This window comes from Vombatus ursinus, unplaced genomic scaffold, assembly GCF_900497805.2.
Source record: "Vombatus ursinus unplaced genomic scaffold, bare-nosed wombat genome assembly UNPS02010320.1, whole genome shotgun sequence".
NCBI classification, from domain to species: domain Eukaryota; kingdom Metazoa; phylum Chordata; class Mammalia; order Diprotodontia; family Vombatidae; genus Vombatus; species Vombatus ursinus.
The window spans coordinates 2,219,763-2,238,154 of record NW_020950098.1 but is presented as its reverse complement, the minus strand read 5'-3'; the positions used below and the strand labels follow the sequence as shown (position 1 = coordinate 2,238,154).

The 18,392-nt window shown below is 34.6% G+C and overlaps 1 protein-coding gene across 1 annotated transcript in view; it reads left to right on the top strand.

The window, feature by feature from the left end:
• The window catches only part of CAND1 (cullin associated and neddylation dissociated 1), a 42,332-nt gene that overhangs the window by 8,775 nt on the left and 15,165 nt on the right, over positions 1-18,392 (top strand). The window contains exons 2-7 of the mRNA XM_027854177.1: positions 4,021-4,164; positions 8,648-8,802; positions 10,757-10,880; positions 13,670-13,926; positions 14,009-14,114; positions 14,506-14,651. Of these exons, the coding sequence (XP_027709978.1) occupies positions 4,021-4,164; positions 8,648-8,802; positions 10,757-10,880; positions 13,670-13,926; positions 14,009-14,114; positions 14,506-14,651 (932 nt within the window). The remainder of the gene's footprint in view (positions 1-4,020; positions 4,165-8,647; positions 8,803-10,756; positions 10,881-13,669; positions 13,927-14,008; positions 14,115-14,505; positions 14,652-18,392) is intronic.

Genomic DNA, 18,392 nt, shown 5'->3' with positions numbered 1-18,392 from the left:
CTTGTGTCAGTCAGTGTTTGGGTCTGATTTTCTGGTCAGTATGTTTGGGTCTGATTTTCTGGTCAGTATAACCTAGGTCCCTGGTTAAGGGTCTCTGAGCAGCAGGAAGAGGTGGTCCAGTTTTCTAGCCACATAGGGCTAGGTACAAACAATGTAATAAAGTTTTCTCCCAATTCTCACAGTTGAATAAAGTTTTCTCACAAGACAGAAATTGAGCTTCAACCCAAAATTGAATAGAAAGGAGCTGAGCTACCTCCAGAATTGAGTCACAGGATGGAGTCAGTGGGGTACACTCAATTCCCACCACCACTTGCTGCTCCAGTCCCCTCAATAGTTATAGGCCAAGCCTGACTTAAGCTTGTCCACTGGTTGCAATGAGGTGGATATTTGATAGACAGCTGAACAGTTAACAAAAGGAATTTTACGTAGCCATAGCCTCTAAAAGGGGTATTTAGGGAAGATTTAGTATTGATTCAGTTGGGCACAGTTTTCTAGCCTCTGTTGGTCATGCTGATACTACCATCAGAATTCTAAATGTAGGTAGCTTGAGGAAGGTGCGTCCAACTCTTTATGGCCAGTTTTTTGTCCATAGAACACTAAGAAGGTGCCCCCAGTGGTTTGAGCCTTCTCCCTGGATCATTGAAATCCTGAGGATTGTTTCAGTATGTTTTTAAGGAAAAGCTATAGTCCAGCCTGAATGGTGCTAGCTGTTGCTTGTACAGTGGTTACTGGGTTGGAGGAGACCTCAGATGTCTATTTCAGTGGGTACCTGAAAAAAAGAATCCTATTCAACATAACCAACAAATGGTCATCCAGCTTTTGCTTGAAGACCTTTACTGAGGAGGAATCCCATATTGCTTTAAGACTCTTGTATAACTAAATGGAAAGCCCTTTCTTTATTTAAGCTTTTTGTTAATAAAGACCTAAATAAACTAAAGAGTAACTAAGAAGGGACAAAGATGTATATTGAAATGAAAAATTGAAATGATTTTAGGAAATTTCTCTTAGGTAAGATATTACTTATTATATAATACATATTATATAATTGGTGATTACCTTTATTTGAATAGCAAATATCAAATGAGGTAGTAATAGTGCTTCACAAACCTCAAAGCTATAACTGCTAACTTTTATTTACTAAAATATTCATTTTATGAACATTGCTTTAATTGCTTTGATGATTGAGGGATAATAAATCAACAACTATTTATTAAGCGTATATTATATGCCAGGTACATTGCTGGGTTCTGGGAATACAAATCCAGAAATGAAATAGTATTCGTACTCAAAGGGTATACATTCTACTGAGGGAATATAGAATACTTACAGGTAAGTAAATACAGAATTGGGAAGAGAGGTAGGGGCTAACAATATTGGGAATCATGAAGAGCTTCTTGAAGAATATAGTACTTGGTCTAAGTCTTGAAGATATGCTAGAGGTTCCAAGAGGCCAAGGAGGAATCAAGGCTTGGGAGACAGTTTCTACAAAGGCCACAGAGGTGGGTAATAGAATGCTATCTGATTAAAGAATTTATACATTTAGATTCCTGGGGAGATCTTTTCATGAACAGCAGGAAGAGGGGAGTAGTATTTGTTAAAACGGCTTTAAATTCAGGTTGAGAGCTTTCTTTGCAAGCTTTGCAACCCCACTTACACAAGAGTGTCAAAAAGTTTTAGTGCAGTTTTAATTTAGCTTAAAGCTTTTTGGGACATCTTGTAAAAGGTTATACCAAAAGCACATCTACAAATTGGCCCTATTTTCCCCAAGGGAAAATGTTATAATGTATATGTTTATATTTATGTGTACATGGTTAACTCACAATTTCCCCCCACCCCCCCTTCTTTTTAAGCCATACTTCCAAAAGATCCATGATATCATCATAAACTTCTTTCCCTCCTCCTTCCATGCCTTGGTAAATAGTTGCAGGAGTTATTGTAGTAAAAAAATAATAATAATAGGGTGATAACGTTCTGTAGTAGGAATGAAGTGGATTGAACCCGTTAGGTAGCTGAAATTCATGTGTGTGCTACACACATGCAACAAAAAAATGGGAAAACAGGACTTAGGCAATATTATTGTTTATACAGGACAGAAAAACAATTCAGAAATATTTTCCCTTGTATATTGGTACTTGAGGGAAGTGCGGTAATTGGGGGGGGGGATATCCCTTCCTATTTTTTTCAAACATTTTAACAAATTAGTCACCTAATAACTATAGCCAGACTTTCCTGCTTGCTGTTTTCTTAGGCATTATGCTGCATTTTTGGTTCCATGTCTTTGTACTAGCTCTATCCCATGCCTAGAATGCTTGCTCTCCTGTTAACCTCCAACTGTCAGAATCTCTTGCTTCTTTTAAGTCCCAGTTCAGGCACTACCTCTTGCAGGAACCTTTTCCTTCCCCTGCTTGATAGTACTTGCACCTATCAAAAGTTCTCTTTTACCTGCCCTGTATATATCTATGTACTAATTTATTTATATGTTCTCTCCTTTATTAAAATATAAACTCTTTGAGGGCAGGGACTTTTAAAAAAAGTCATTTCCCTAAGTGCTTAGCAGAGTACCATGTTCATAGTAAGATCTTAGCAAATGCTTGTTGTTTGATTTGACAAATGAGACTTGTGGTGATTTATGACTTTCTTTTTCCTTCATAGGCATATCACTAGCACTACTATGCTTAGGCTTATCAACCATAATTAGGATTGTGTTTCACCTCACAGATTAAGTGGAGGGAGGGAGAAGGTTTCCTGAGGTAATTGGATGAATGTTAGAAGAGACAGATAAGGAGGTTGAAAGGACTAGTGTATACTTTTGAGATTAGCTGAAATAGAATTGTTTTGTTTTGTTTTTTTGAGGGAAAGAAGAAGAAATGGGGATTTTGAGGTTTGTGAATATAATGTATTGAGGGGGAAGAAACACAAGGTAATAGAAGAAACATGTAATTGGTCATTCATATCTGTATCCCTGTTTCAAGAGTACCTTTGTTCAACTTGTGTTTGAATCTACCTCTAGGGTAGCTGGTGGTATAACTTTCTTAAAAGAAGTTAATGGTTCAGGGTATATCACTGGTTTGTTATTGGAAAAGGTTCCTGAGCCTTCTGACAACAAGGACATTAAAATAACTTTTAAAAATATTTTTTCCAATTACATGTAAAAACAATTTTTAACATTCGTTTTTTTTAAAAATTTGAGTTCCAAGTTCTCTCTCTCCCTTCCCTCCTTAAGAAGGTAAGCAATTTTATATAGATTATACATGTGTAGTCATGTGAAACATATTTCCATATTAGCCATGTTGAGAAAGAAAACAGACAGAAAAAATAAAAATAAAGAAAATATGTATGAACTGCATTCACACTCTATCAGTTCTTTTTCTGGAGGGTGGATAACATTTTTCATCATGAATGAAAAATTGTGAATTGTCTTGTATCATTGTATTGCTGAGAATAGTTTAGTCATTCACAGTTGATCAGTGTACAGTACTGCTGTTACTGTGTACAGTGTTTTTCTGGTTCTGCTCACTTCACTTTGCATGAGTTCTAAGTCTTCTAGGTTTTTCTGAAACCATTCTGCTTGTCATTTCTTACAGCACAATAATATTCCGTCACGATTATATACCACAACTTGTTCAGCCATTCCCCAATTTTTTAATGGCCATAGCTCTTAAAGTAGATGTCTTCTGTCATGGCTTGATTGTGTGATGCTAAAACATGAGAAGTTTTATTATCTGTTCAGAAATGACAATAATATGCTTAGTTAAAAACTGTCTTTTTTAAACAAAATAAAAATTACAGAGGCTTTTTTTGTGTGTGAGGCAAAATGGGGTTAAGTGATTTGCCCAGAGTCACACAGCTAGTGAGTGTTTTATGTGTCTGAGGCTGGATTTGAACTCAGGTCCTCCTGACTTCAGAGCCAGTGCTCTATCCACTGCGCCACCTAGCTATCCCTACAGAGGCTTTTTTTGCTAGATTAAATTATTGTGCTATATCCATATTGTTATAACAGTTGGATTTGTTTTTTGATAGGTTTATGGCAACAAATGATTTGATGACAGAACTACAAAAAGATTCCATCAAGTTGGATGATGATAGTGAAAGAAAAGTAGTGAAAATGATTTTGAAATTACTGGAAGATAAAAATGGAGAGGTACAAAACTTAGCCGTCAAATGGTAAGTTTATTCATTTTCTCTCCCCTTTCCCCCATAAACAGATGTTGTGTAATTATTGACAAGTAATTTATCTCATAGAAGCTATTCTAGTATTTTATTTGTTAAGCAGGTTTCTTAGTAAGGATACCTTAAAATGAACTAATAATCTTTTATTTTGATTCTGTGTATGTGGTAACTTGGTTCATCAGTTTTCAATTGAACATATATTTGATGTTTCTTTAAATAATAATCAGAAGGTAGGAAGAAAACTCCTAGAACTTTCTAAAAGGGGTCTGTTACTTGAAAAAAATCAGTGAACTGGAGGTTAGACCTAAGTTTTAGTCAGAGTTCTTTCATTTATTAACTGTGTAACCTCAGGCAAATGACCTAAAATTTTTTTTGGCCAGAGTGATATCATTTCTAAGAAGATTGAACCTATGGGGAACTTTTTTTTGGGGGTGGGAAGGAGAGATAGAATTTAATATTATTAATTATGTAATAAATTTAAAGCATAGTTTATTCAAATGGCTACATTAGTCCTTGATGGTTTTGTTTTTGAAATACTGTTAGACTAACTTACCTGAGTTGGTGCAATTTGAGAGGCAGGCATAAACTTGAAACCTTGGGCATTTTATAGTAAAACACATACAAAATATTTTCTGGAGAGAGTGTCAAGCATAACGTGAAGTAACATGAACTTTTTGAATTAATTTTTTTCATATGAAACTGTTTAGTGAATCCAATTTTGGGGCTCCTGTTATCACCAATTTCTCTTTCATTCGTTTCTGGGGACTCTTCAACTGTTTTACCTAATTAAAGATAACCTTTTCTTTTCCTATTTTTCTTTTCTGATTTCTGGAGCTGGCATATTTCCAAATATATTCTTTTTTAATATTCCATAGAAGGTGGAAGAATGTGAAGTGTAGGGAAAAAGAGAGAGTGCATGCTTTGTTATGCAAAAGTTTTCTCATTCTTGAACCTGTTGGATGTGCTTGACAGAATGTCAGACTGTAATCCTGGGCTGAACACTTAAATAGTTCGGTTTTCTGTGATGTTTGAAAATTCATTTTCAGCATTGCATATTTGTTTTGTGGTCTGGATAAGTGCAGAACTAGTGGTGCTGTCATTCCTGATGTTTCTGTTTTAGATTGGCTTACTATACAATTCATCTTTTACATTACGGTTTTCATTTTATTTCTTGATTTTTAGACAAATATACTTCTCTTCCTGGAGGCATAAATGGCATCTTGGTCTTTTAAGTTAGACTTCCCTGTTTGTCTTTACCTTATTAAAAATTTTGCTGTTCTAATAATGTAAATAGTTTTCATCAATCTTTTATTGCATGGTTTTTAGAAATCATTTTGGAAGAATCAAGCTTAGTTAGAAATAACAAATACCCTTTTCTTAACCATTTTACTCATGAACATTTTTACATTTTACATTTTTTACATTTTATATATATTTACATTTTTATATTTTATATTTTTGTAATCTTTTAAAGGGTTAAACAGAAGCATTTCCACCACACAGGCCTGTTTCCTTAACTGTAAAATGAGTAAACAAATTCTAATATTCTTTAATTCTCAATTAGATATTTTATTGCTTCTATTTTCATTGAAGGTTAGTCTTTTATTGAAAAAGATTCCACATCCTAGGGATACGTGCTTAGATTTTTACAAAAGGTCTACATGACTGAAAAAGTTGGGAGTTGACTAAAAAGCTTGTGGTCACTGTTAGTACAAGAAACTGTATTGTGGTCACTGCTATTCAGGAGTTATGAAGACATTGACATCCTTTACAGGAACACTTACTCTTTAGATCCAGGTTCATAGTAAATTATGGAGAATTGAATTTTTTGAAGAGGATTTGGAACTTAGAATTCTAAAAAATTAATGTTAAAAATTGTTTTTTTACATGTAATTGGAGGAAATATATTAAATAAAAAATAAAAACAAAAAGAAAGGTCTTATGAAATGAATAGAATAATTTCTGTGCATCCAGTACAAAATGATAGTGTTATATATCCCCATGATGTTAATGTTACAGAGGTAATAGAATAAGTTAAATCTGTCTTCTTACATCTTTATTGATTTTAGTATGCATTTCAGTTAACTAAGCTTTGTTAGCAGTTCAAGAATGACACTTCTTAAGCAGTTATCATCTTTTAACTTAATTTTTAAATCAAAGATTTTTAGTAAAACAAACATTGGTTTTCATGTTTATTAATGTGTGACATCAGAGTAATTAAATTTGCTTTTGTTTTAAATAGCTTTGGATTATCGATGTTATCTGTTAAATAGCTTTTCTTTGAGATTTTAGGCTTATTAATGCTATATAGAATCTAATCATTAAGATGATAACTGACAAGTTATAAGCATTCATTTTGTTACAAATAACATAGATAATCATTATATTGAAATTTCTTGAAAGTTCATTAGTATTTGGGAAACATGAAATTTAAATATAAATATAAAATGTAAAATTAATAGTGCTAGGAGGACCTTGAATGATCTATGCCTTTTAGTGTAACTGTCACCAGATCTTTTCAGATGTGAATCTTTTGTCTTTTTACAAACTTCCAAAAAAGAATCTACAGTCATTAATACTTTTCAGTGTGTATGTGTACTCCATTATAGACTCACTTAGACTTTAAAGATCTCACTGTGGACTTAAAGGATTTGAGTTGAGTGAGACCCCAGAGACCCTTGGTCTCTGGAAGGCATTCCTAATAAAACATAGCCAGTAAATGATCTTCTCTTGTGGATTTGTCATAGATTTCCCCAGCCCACTCCCTTTTACTCTTAGATTTAATCAACTTTTTTTGGCTGCCAATAATTGCATTGTAAACTCATTGAACTGGCAACTAAGGAACCCCCCCAACATTTTTTTTTAAACAGGAGCTGTTTAACTATGCCCTGTATTTATTAGTAGCTTTTTTGTAAGTAAGTGTAGGGGTTCACATTCATTTCTACAAACCTTCATCTGTTGGCCCATTTTTTGCTGCTTTTGCTATTTTTGGATTTTGTCTTCTATGCAGCATATTAGCTGTCCCTCTCAGATTTGTGTCTTCTGCAGAAATTGATCAGTATACCATCTTTGCCCTATTTCTTTTTTCTTGTTAAAAATGTTGAGTATTAAATGGCCATGGACAGATGCCAATGATACTTTTAACTATATTATCCACAAGGGTATCCTGAGAAATTTAACTTTGCTGAAATCCAAGTATAATCTTTGGGTTTCATAACACTGTCAAAATAGACTGACTATCCAGGTCTTGGTGATTTTCTCCCTTTAAAAAATTGTTGTGGTAGTCATAGACTATATTTAGTAGTTTAGTATTCAGTTTTTTTCTTGTTTTATATATGTAATGTCACTCTCTCTTTGAAATCAAGGGGACTAAGTTTGATCCTTATTTTATATACCCCAGAGTGTCTAGCACTATGAGAGTATGTGTTAGATAATTACTGAAGTCAGTTGTATTAGCTTTTATAAAACCCAAAGTTCTGGGCATCATAGGAATTAAAACACATATTTCCTAAGTGTATTAGTAATCCTTAGACCAATGAGAACACTGTTGGGTGGTTGGTGATGGGAGGATGGGAAGTTAAAAGTTTGGCGTGTTATGGCAAAACCATGTTAGCATCTTTTTTTAGTAAAACACAAAATCTTAGGTGTAGTCTATCAGTTTTTTACCCCTACTTTTTTTTTTCCCTGTGAGAAGGCATCTTGAATTTTATAACTGATTCACTGGGGAGAAGTAAGATTTACTTTAAAAAGTTAACTTTGCTAGAATACATTCCATTGTTAAAGTTATACCTGTGGGCTCTTACAAAGTAGGTTTTTGTTAGACCATTCAATCATTGTGCACTGATATTTGCTTTAAAAATGGATTCCTACAGGTAGCATAACATATTTAAAATATGTGATTATATGGGAATTATCATGAAATACAGCAGTCCATCAATGCATGGTCCAGTAACATGATTTTCAAAGTCAGTATTGTAATGAAAATGTGGATATATGTGCACATATACCCACATGTGTGTATATTACATGTTAAATATTTTGGTCTGGGCATATGATTTCATCTGTATAAGAACCTCCCAAGTGAAGAACTTCTCTACCAATACATCTTTTCTGCAACTTATTCTTAGAGTTATCTGGAGCACTGATAGATTAAGTGACTTGCCCATGGTCACAAAGCCAGTGTGTGTCAGACCTAAGACCTGAACCAGGTATTCTTGACTTTGAGGTCAACTCTATATTCCCTATACCACCCTGCCTCTTTTTATCAATATTGTTTTATTTTATTTTACAATATTGATGCAAGATTTACTTATATATTGGTAAAATTTTATTCTTAGGAAAGGAAAAGGTCACAAATATATTGATATTTGAACATTACATATTTAAAGTTCTGTATATTTCATAATTTTTTTTCTAGTTTGGTTTACTAGAAGGTTTTTGATTTTTTTAATCTTTTCCCCCCTTCCCAACTTTACAGTCTTGGCCCTTTGGTGAGTAAAGTGAAAGAATACCAAGTGGAGACAATTGTAGATACTCTGTGTACTAATATGCTCTCTGATAAGGAACAACTACGAGATATATCAAGCATTGGCCTTAAAACAGTAATCGGAGAACTTCCTCCTGCTTCCAGTGGTAAGAAAAATAGTCTCTTTTCCTTTCTTATTACTTTTATTTGTAGTTATTCTCCTTAAGTATCCCTTTGAATAAATAAAATGTTGAAATTTGTTTATCAATTTTTAGTGTTTGTTTAGCCATCATAGAATTTCTTGGTGATTTTTACTTTCGTAGATTTAAACAATTTTTACTGAATACGGTCTTTAAATACTAGTTAATAGGATTTGTGATCTTTTGTGCATTTGGCCAGGATTTAATTTTTAGTAAGACTAAACTTAAGCTGACTTCAATATTAAGGGAAGAAAAATTTAATAAATAAAGTATTATTTAGCTTTCTATTACCGGTGTTAATTGTATAAGGGGAGGCTTTTGCCTTGATTGGAACTGATAGCTCATTAGTGGTAGTACGGTAAGCTGTTTTTGTGGAGCCTAGTTCACTCATCTGAAATTTAAATTTATAGACCTGAGAAAAACAAGCATTATTTCATTTATTAACAGCTATAAATAAAATAGAGCGTTTGCTGAAAAATCTCACCTTGGAATTAAGGACTAAGCAATTGTAATTAATGAAGCTAATCAATTTCTAGTCTTTTGAAGAACATTAGGTAGCATCGCAAATTTTGGAACCTCAGTGATCTTGATAGCTCTTATTTGCAAAAATCAATATAGTAAAAGTTACTGTCTCAGCTTATTGAACCTATTCCATTGAGAAATTTGGATTAAGGACATCATTTTGAAGGGGTAAAAGCACCCTGTTGATAGCCAGAAATTATTGTTTTATATTATGTTAGGTATATTTTTCTTCCTAATTTTCCCTCCTTTTAAAACTTTTTGCGGATTCTTGGTTCTGCGTAGACTTTCCTATAAAAAATAGCCAATTTGGCTAGTCAGATGTCATCTATTGGTAATTCTTTCTTTCTGTTTGTTTATTGTAAAAAATTACCTACTTTTCAATTATAGTGATACCTTAAGTAAGTTATCTACTGGGAATTAGTCTTTTTATAATAAAGTCAGTAATGCTAAGCCAATTTAAAAAAAACTTTTAAAATCATCTGACACCTTGTTGACAGTGGATCATTTCTGTTTTCCTTTAAAGAGCGAGTTGGAATGAATGAAAAGGCATTTATTAATTGCTTACTGTGTGCCAAATGTATAGGATACAAATACAAAAGTGAGACAGGTCCTGTTTGTAAAGAGTTTACATTGTAATGTGGAGAAACAGCACATGTAGACATGTAGGGAAGCACTAGCTAGATGGTCCAGAAATCACAGGGAGGATGGAGGGAACTTTGGGGAGTCCATTGACCTGTCATTTTCAGAGGCAATGCTAGGGTTGATTTCATTCTTTTCTTGTGTGTGCAAGAAGTGGGATATAGTGGGATATGTGGGGCCAGATTAGGTATGCATAGTTTCATTGTGTTCAGAGATGGGAAGGCAGAGCTTTTCCTAGGTATAGTCTCTGGAAGATTCCAAAATTCCTGGGACTTTGTTAGGGGTAGAAGTTACTTCAGCAGTTTGATAAAATGGCTTTTTATATCAGTTTGAGCTTCAAGTCCAGGAACTTTGGGGAGGACTAAGGAGTCAAGTAGAAGATAATTCTGTTTGCTACCTTTGGCTAGTGTTACTGCAAATTTATGGGATGGTTCTGAATCTCTCTCCCTCTTCCCTTTTATGATATATGGAAACATACTTCTCTGTTTACCATGCTGTTCCTACCCAGAATATGTTATTGGCGTCTCCTTCATTGATAAAAAGTTTTACTGTAATTGTTAGTTGATCATTTTTCCTTCTTGGAATGAATAGTTCACTCAGTTCCTTAGAGTAAGCCAAGAAGTTGTAATATTGTCTTTATTGGTTATAATAAAGTATTTTAAGTAACTATATATAACTGTAAGTAACTGAGACCCGGGTTGAATTTAACATTTATGCATTTTCATTTTAATATGGCTACTGTTTTTCTTGTCTTTACAAGGCTCTGCGTTAGCAGCTAATGTTTGTAAAAAGATCACAGGACGTCTTACAAGTGCTATAGCGAAGCAAGAAGATGTCTCTGTTCAATTAGAAGCCTTGGATATTATGGCTGATATGTTGAGCAGGTAATTATGGCTCCTCGTGTATAGTATATAATGCCACGTACCTTTAACTATAATCCATATTTTTACTACTTATTATTCTTTAAAATGTTTTGGATTATGGGAATAAATTGTTCATAGAAAACTTTACACAATATTTCTTTGGACTTAAATCTTAAGTTCATCATAAAACTCTTCTCTTGACTACAGTGGTTATCTTGTATTAAGCATACTTGTGTTTTATTTGATCATGATTAGTTTTGCATGGATATGCTTTTTTCTCCTAAGGCTCTGCCGTTTCTAACTTTAGAAAAGACCAAAGGCAAAAGAATGGCCCTCTTAGAGAAGAATATCTAGGAGATTTCATTAATAAATAAAACTTAAATCATTGAGAGAATGTCACCCTGGCAAGAAGTCTCTGTGGGAGTGCCAAAGGGCTTTGTCCTTAGGCCTGGTTTTTTCAGTACTGTCTTTAGTCAGTGACTTGAACAAAGGTGCAGATAGTGGTCTTGTCAGCTGTGTAAATGTCCCAAAGTTAGGAAGAATAGGATCATAAGAATGAACTGTGTGCTTATATCTAATAAGATGAAATCTAACAGAGATAAATACATTTGTAGATTTGGATTAAAGTAGCAGCTGTGCAGAGTGAAGGAAGTATGGTCAGAAAACAGTTTGTACACAGACTTAGGCAATTTTAACCAACTCTTCAAGTTCATGGCAGCCAAAACAGCTAAAACTTTTTTAAGTTACATGAATAGAAGGCTGCTGACCTTATTGAGCCACACATCTCTTTCTATCCAGTTCTGGGTGCCACAGTGTAGAAGGACCATGACAAGATGCAGAGTGACAGTAGTGGTAAGGAGAATAGCAACCATATGAGGAGTAATTCAATTCAACAAAGTGCTAATTGTGTACAGAGCACTGAGAACACGAAGATGAAATAGGAGGTTGCCCCCCCCGAGAAGCCTTTATAGTCTTATAAGAGAGATGTGACACATATAAAAATAACTGATAAAAAAACCAATACAGATAACTAGAAAGAAGAGGTCTAACCAAAGTGTTTGAAAAAATGAGGGAATGAGCACCTTTATTTGTGAGGGTAAAGAAGGAAGTCAAGAAGGCAGGCGGAGATCATTCTGTTTAATAGATATTAATTAAGCTCCTAATTATGAGGAAGTTGCTAGATGCTTGAAGAGGTGAAAATGAAAAGGAGTCTATTCTAGGTATTGGGAATGATGTGAGCAAAGGAATGAGAAAAAAATTTAATTTGACTTGACCTTTGAGTATATGAAGGAAAGTAGTGTGACTTGGTAATATAGGTTGAAGCCGGATTAATAAAGGAGAAGATGACATTGAATGCCAGAATAAAGTCAGTGGAGAACCAATTGAAGGTTTTTTGAATAGAAGATTAGCTTGATTAGAGTAGTGTATTTGAAATAACATGTAAGTAACACTGCTAAGAATTGATTTGGAGTGAGGATTTAACCGGAGGCAGGGTCAACTAGACTTAGTTACAATAGGTCAGGTGAGAGGGAATGAGAATTTGAACTAAAGAATTTGAAGTTTGAATGTAAAAGAGAGAATGGATGTAGAATACTTAATATTTAGTAGGTGATTATTTGGTGAAGGTAAAAGAGAAAGGGCAGTCAATGATGCCATGATTTTGAGCTTAGATGACGGGGTTATGTGGAGGTGATTAGAGGGGAAGGTGCTAAGTTCAGTTGGGACATATGTTGAATTGGAGGTGCTTATGGTGTATCCAGGCAGTTGGGACTGGACCCCTGAAGAGAGGTTAAGGATGGGGATAAAGATTAGGGAATTAACCGCAGAGGTTTTGTTATAATCTGATGTTTCCTCTAGCTGAATATTAGACATTCATGTATACAGTTTACATGGTGATGATGAACAAAGCTGTGGGAGTAGATGAGACCACCAGGAGAGGGGAGAGAGCTGAGGGCAGCACCAAAGAGGATGCTCTTTGGCATCCTCATGTGCCTTAGACTTTAAGCAGAGAGGTAGGAAGAAGGAAACATGAGAAGACAATTGAAAGAACTGCTGGAGGTTTTTAGTCTGGAATAGAGGAAGTAGGATAGGGTTGGGTAGGAAGACAACCGAATGTTTCTTTCAAATATTGGAAAGGATATCATGAAGAAAACTGGTTTAACTTGGCTGTAGAGGAGTATCCTAGGTTTAAACTGGAAGGAACTTTAGTGGTTATCTTCTCTAGTTCCTTTTTACACATGGAGAAACAGGCCTTGAGAAATTGACTGATCCAACATCATACAGGTTGTGATGAAAGAGAACTGAAGGTCTGATTCTGAAACCACCGCTTTTTCACAGCACCATGCTGCTTCACAGAAATAAGGGCAAAACTTAGAAAGGCAGCTTTTACTTCACCACAAAGAAAAACTTTCTAATAATTAGAATTGTTAAGAAGGGGAATGTGCAGATTTGGGAGGTAATGTGATTCTGTCATAGAGTCTTTCATGGGTGGTTTGGAGTATAAGAAAATTCTCCTTGGGGTAAAGAGAGTGAGTGTTAGGCTAGAGGCTTCTACTACCTTTTATGCTTTTAATTATAAAGGTACTCCATTCTCCAGTTCACATCTAATAGTGGAAGAGAATGAGACACAGTCAGTGATTTCCTTCCTCTATAACTGGTTCTTTCTCCTTTGTATTTATAATGACAGGTTGGCAGCTTGTTTTAAAAGTCTGATTTGGTTGGGTAAAAGTGAAGAAGTCAGACATTCTTCACTGATTCACAGGCAGTTGGTTGTTATGAATTCATTTGTTGTCTTCTCATTTTGTTTTAAGGCAAGGAGGACTTCTTGTTAATTTCCACCCTTCAATTTTGACATGTCTGCTCCCCCAGTTGACCAGCCCCAGGCTTGCAGTGAGGAAAAGGACTATCATTGCTCTTGGCCACCTGGTTATGAGCTGTGGAAATATAGTTTTTGTTGATCTCATTGAGCATCTTTTATCAGAGCTATCAAAAAATGATTCCATGTCAACAACAAGGACCTACATACAGTGTATTGCTGCTATTAGTAGGCAAGCAGGTCATAGAATAGGTAAGGAATTTGATGTTAAGATTTTGTATGTTTTTAAATCTGTTTTCACGTGCTTATGAATAAATTAAATTTTCTTTGTTAGGTGAATACCTCGAGAAGATAATTCCCTTGGTAGTAAAATTTTGTAATGTAGATGACGATGAATTAAGAGAATATTGCATTCAAGCCTTTGAATCATTTGTGAGAAGGTAAGTATTTTGGATATACTTGTTTTTACCATTTTTTAGTATTAAATTGAATAATATATTATTACTTAAGATTAGAATCATCTGATGTGGAGCTTACCTGTAAATGGAGAGATAGATATTGATGAAAGTGTAATTCAATAATCAGCTTCAGAGCCAGGTCCTTTGCAGTTAACTATTTATTTAGTGTCGTGGCCAGCACAATGATCATAGGCAATCTCTTTCTCTAGAAAGATCAAGCAGGTTACTATTTGGGCACTGTTAACACTAGCCTACAAGGAAGTTGACTTGAGAATTTATATCATGTCTTGAAAAAATATGTGTTGTGCTAGAAGAAAATGTTCTGTTCGAGTTGAATATTTGCTTCTAATATAATGGCAAATTTTATTTATAGATGTCCTAAGGAAGTTTATCCCCATGTTTCAACAATTATAAATATTTGTCTTAAATATCTTACCTATGATCCCAATTACAATTATGATGATGAAGATGAAGATGAAAATGCTATGGATGCAGATGGCTGTGATGATGATGATCAAGGTATTCTCAAATTAATATTTTTAGGTTACTGGTCTTTTGGCTCAGAATTGAACCACTTTATGCCCAAATTACTCATCAAAAGTTGTGTCTTAAAATAAATCAGTCTATAATTTTGTTTTTATTTTGAAAGAACATTTTTTCGTTTGACCTTGGTAACCTGTAATAGAACTTTTTAGACTGGTTTTCTTAATAGCTCCATTTTTTCCCCATAGACTTTGACACAGCTTTGACTTTATTCTTCTGTTTCCATGTTGTCCACTGATGGAACTTTTGCTAATAGAAAAATAGTAGAAATGACTGAGTATTTGAATGCATAATGGAAGTACATGATTGACAGGCTTCAGTTCTTTTTTGCCCCAGATAATGACCACATTTCAGTTCTGACTTTTCTTTTTTTGGAAGTTCAAATTATATTTAGGAGAGTGAGCATTTGTTGAAGGAAGGAATGTTTTATGACCTCCTTCGGTCCTGAATGTTGGTCACAATGCTGAATGAGACCTAAGGTTGGACAACAAACATAAACTATAAACTATCATTTCTGAACCTAAAGTACTCAATTCAGCAGATATATATTAGGCATGAGAAGAGTTAAAAAAGATAAGTAAAGCATTCCCTGTACTCATACAACCATTCCTTAGTGTGGGGAGTATATAGGGTGTTCCAAAATCTTGGTGCAGTTTGAAGCTAATATTAGGGTATTAGAAGCTGTTAGCTTGAAACTATTAGAGTTTTGGACTACAGCAAGACTTTTGGAACACTCTGCATATAACCAGTTTAATTGTGTGATCAGTATGATTTTTGAATGACTTGATTAGTGCTTAAAATTCCAAAAACTTTATTTTATAATACTATCTAATTTTAGTTGTATTATTAAGTGACTATAAACAGGCCAAATTTTGTATACCTTTTCAAGCACATCAGTGTATTTAATTTTTAATTTCCGTTAAGAGTAATTGAATATAGGCACCTTTTCTAGGAGTTTTCCTATGAAAAGGAAGAAATATAGGAAAATAGTTTGAGGGGATGGAAGGGGCAAATGAAAATTTTCTTAAGGCTGTGGTTGAGCTGGGTTTGTTCGTAACGTCCAGGTATTTGTAGAAGAGATTAGACACAAGGAAAGATGGAAGGAAACATGATTATTTTTAGATAGAACAAATTCACTGGGTTGTGGTTGTGGAATACTCGTGGGTGATAAGATCAGTTATGTTCATTCCTGTGTGCAGCTGAGGTAGATTGAAGGTTTATCCCTCTTTAGCATGATATTGACCTCTAAGGGCAAGGGATTGGGCTTGATAGGAAGACCAACCCAAGTTAGAAACTACTTGAAAGGAGAGAGATTGACCTCGGGGCACTGGTTGGTAATTGCCACCAGGATCTGGATAGGGTGATAGCCAAATAGAGTGGACTCTACAGAAGAGATACTGCTGAGGGATGATGATAGAAGGTACATCATCAAATACTAGAGAAAAGGACTAAGAATCTACGTGGTATCTTGTGGGGAACCAGGTTTCCTGAATTGCAGAGAAACAGTGTAAAAAGAAGAGGCCTAATAAGAATGACTGCTTGTTAACAGTAGAGTTGGTTTCTGTGGGCACAGTGGAAGGGGAAGGCAGAAATGGAGAGGCTAACAGGGATGAGATGAGGGAATACAGAGGATTAACAGGCAGGGCTTTTTTTTTTCTTGGTTTGTTTTTATCTAGAGAGCCTTCTATTCTGACTGGAGGAGAAAGTTTACCATATGTGAGACAGAAGAGTGTCATATCCTTCCTTGTAGCAATGGTAAACATGTTCAAGGCCTTAGCTTAGAATGATTTGATTAACATTTTAAACTGTGGTCCTAGGCTAGGCCACCCAGAGTTGCAGGCAGGGCCAGAGATGTATGACTGGGTAACTGGATGCCCAGTATCTATCTAGGTAGTTTGTCACTCATGTGGCAAGTATGTTTAACTTGTTTGTAAAGAATTGATCTGGTTAAATTACGGTTTTGGAGGGATTGGCTGACACTTTAATTTTGAGCCGTGCAGTTTAGTTCTGGTGGGGCTTGGTCAGATCTGTACATTTGTATTAAAAGATCAGACTTCTTTATCTATAGAGCTGACTATTCCAAAGGCTGGCAAGAGTTCACAATGATTTTTTACTCTCCTGTCTTAGCAGAATTGGAGTATGTATTGAATCTAATCCTTAGTAGTAAGTTTTCTTTTTCTTCTTAATTTTCTTTTCCTCTGTGACAAGGATGGGGAAAATTATCTTAGCCCTGAGTTTAAAAACAAATACTTACATGTACACATTAAATTTTTGCAATCATGTTGATTTATTCAGATGATAGTAGAAAGCCAAAATGTGTAAGTCATCCTTTGAGATGAGAATTGTGAAGCCCCACATGTATATACTGGGGAAGAAAATGACAAACCACTCCAATATCCTTGCCAAGAAAACTCCAGGGACAGTGAGGATGAGTTGGACACAACTGAACAACAATACATGTATGTAAGGAAAAATAAGTACTACAGACAAATGCAGGGCATAAAAATAGGTTTCAGGGGGCAGCTAGTTGGCACAGTGGATAGAGCACCGGCCCTGGAGTCAAGAGGACCTGAGTTCAAATCTGATCTCAGACACATAACACTCACTACCTGTGTGACTCTGGGCAAGTCACTTAACCCCAATTGCCTCACAAAAAAAAAGTAGGCTTCAGATAAAACTTTTGTGAATAAATTTCATGGATTATAACATTCAGATAGGGAGCATTTATGTTTTTTAAATGTATTTTTGTTTTGCTAAATATTTCCCAATTGTAAAAAACAATTTTTAACATTCATTTTTTTAAAATTTTGAGTTCCAAATTCTCTCCCTCCTGGTCCCCACCCTTTTAGAAAGTAAGTAATATGATATTAATTGTATATGTGAAGTCATGCAAAATATATTTCCATTTTAGCAGTGTTGCAAAAGAAAGCACCCACAAAAACTCCAAGAAAAATACAGTTTAAAAAGTAAGAGTATAAATTGTTGTAGAGGTGTTTGTTGACATGAACAAAACATCAGCCTCATCTCTGCTTTAGACATTTAATAAAGTCATTTTAAAACAAAATTGGCCATAATTTCCTAAGTATGTGGATACTGGAGTGTAGTTGACAAAATATAATAAAATGAGTTTCAAGATGCAAAAGGTAAGTAGATGTCTATTATTTGCTAAATTGGGATTGTCATGCTTTCCAAATTTCATAAAGATAAAATAAAGAAATTAGCTGTAATCAAATATTACCTCTAGTTAAAAGCTTATGTTACATGTATATAGCTTACATATATGTTATGTGCATGTTCAGATGAACATAATTAGTGTTTTATCTTTCTCACTTAGAAAGGGATAGTTCAATTCTGAAGGGATAGGTGGTTGTTGGTTATATCTAGAATTAGGCCAGCTTTCTGAAAACATCTGAAACAAGACTCAACCTAAGCTTTTAAGAAGAATGTAGTGAAGAAAGGTCCCCCGAGCAGTAAACAATGTTGGAAATAGCTTGACCTAGAGATTGTACATTATATCATGAGTTTGATCACTTTTCCAGTTAGAAGGATAAAAAAATCAGCACTGGCTATAAAACTGAAGTAGCATTAAGGATGAGAGACAGATGAATAATCAGGCAATTGTATTTATGTAATCTGAAAAAACTCAGACATGGAAAGGCCTTCTATAATATGACAAATAGCATATATTTAACTTTTCTACAAAGACTTTACATGTCT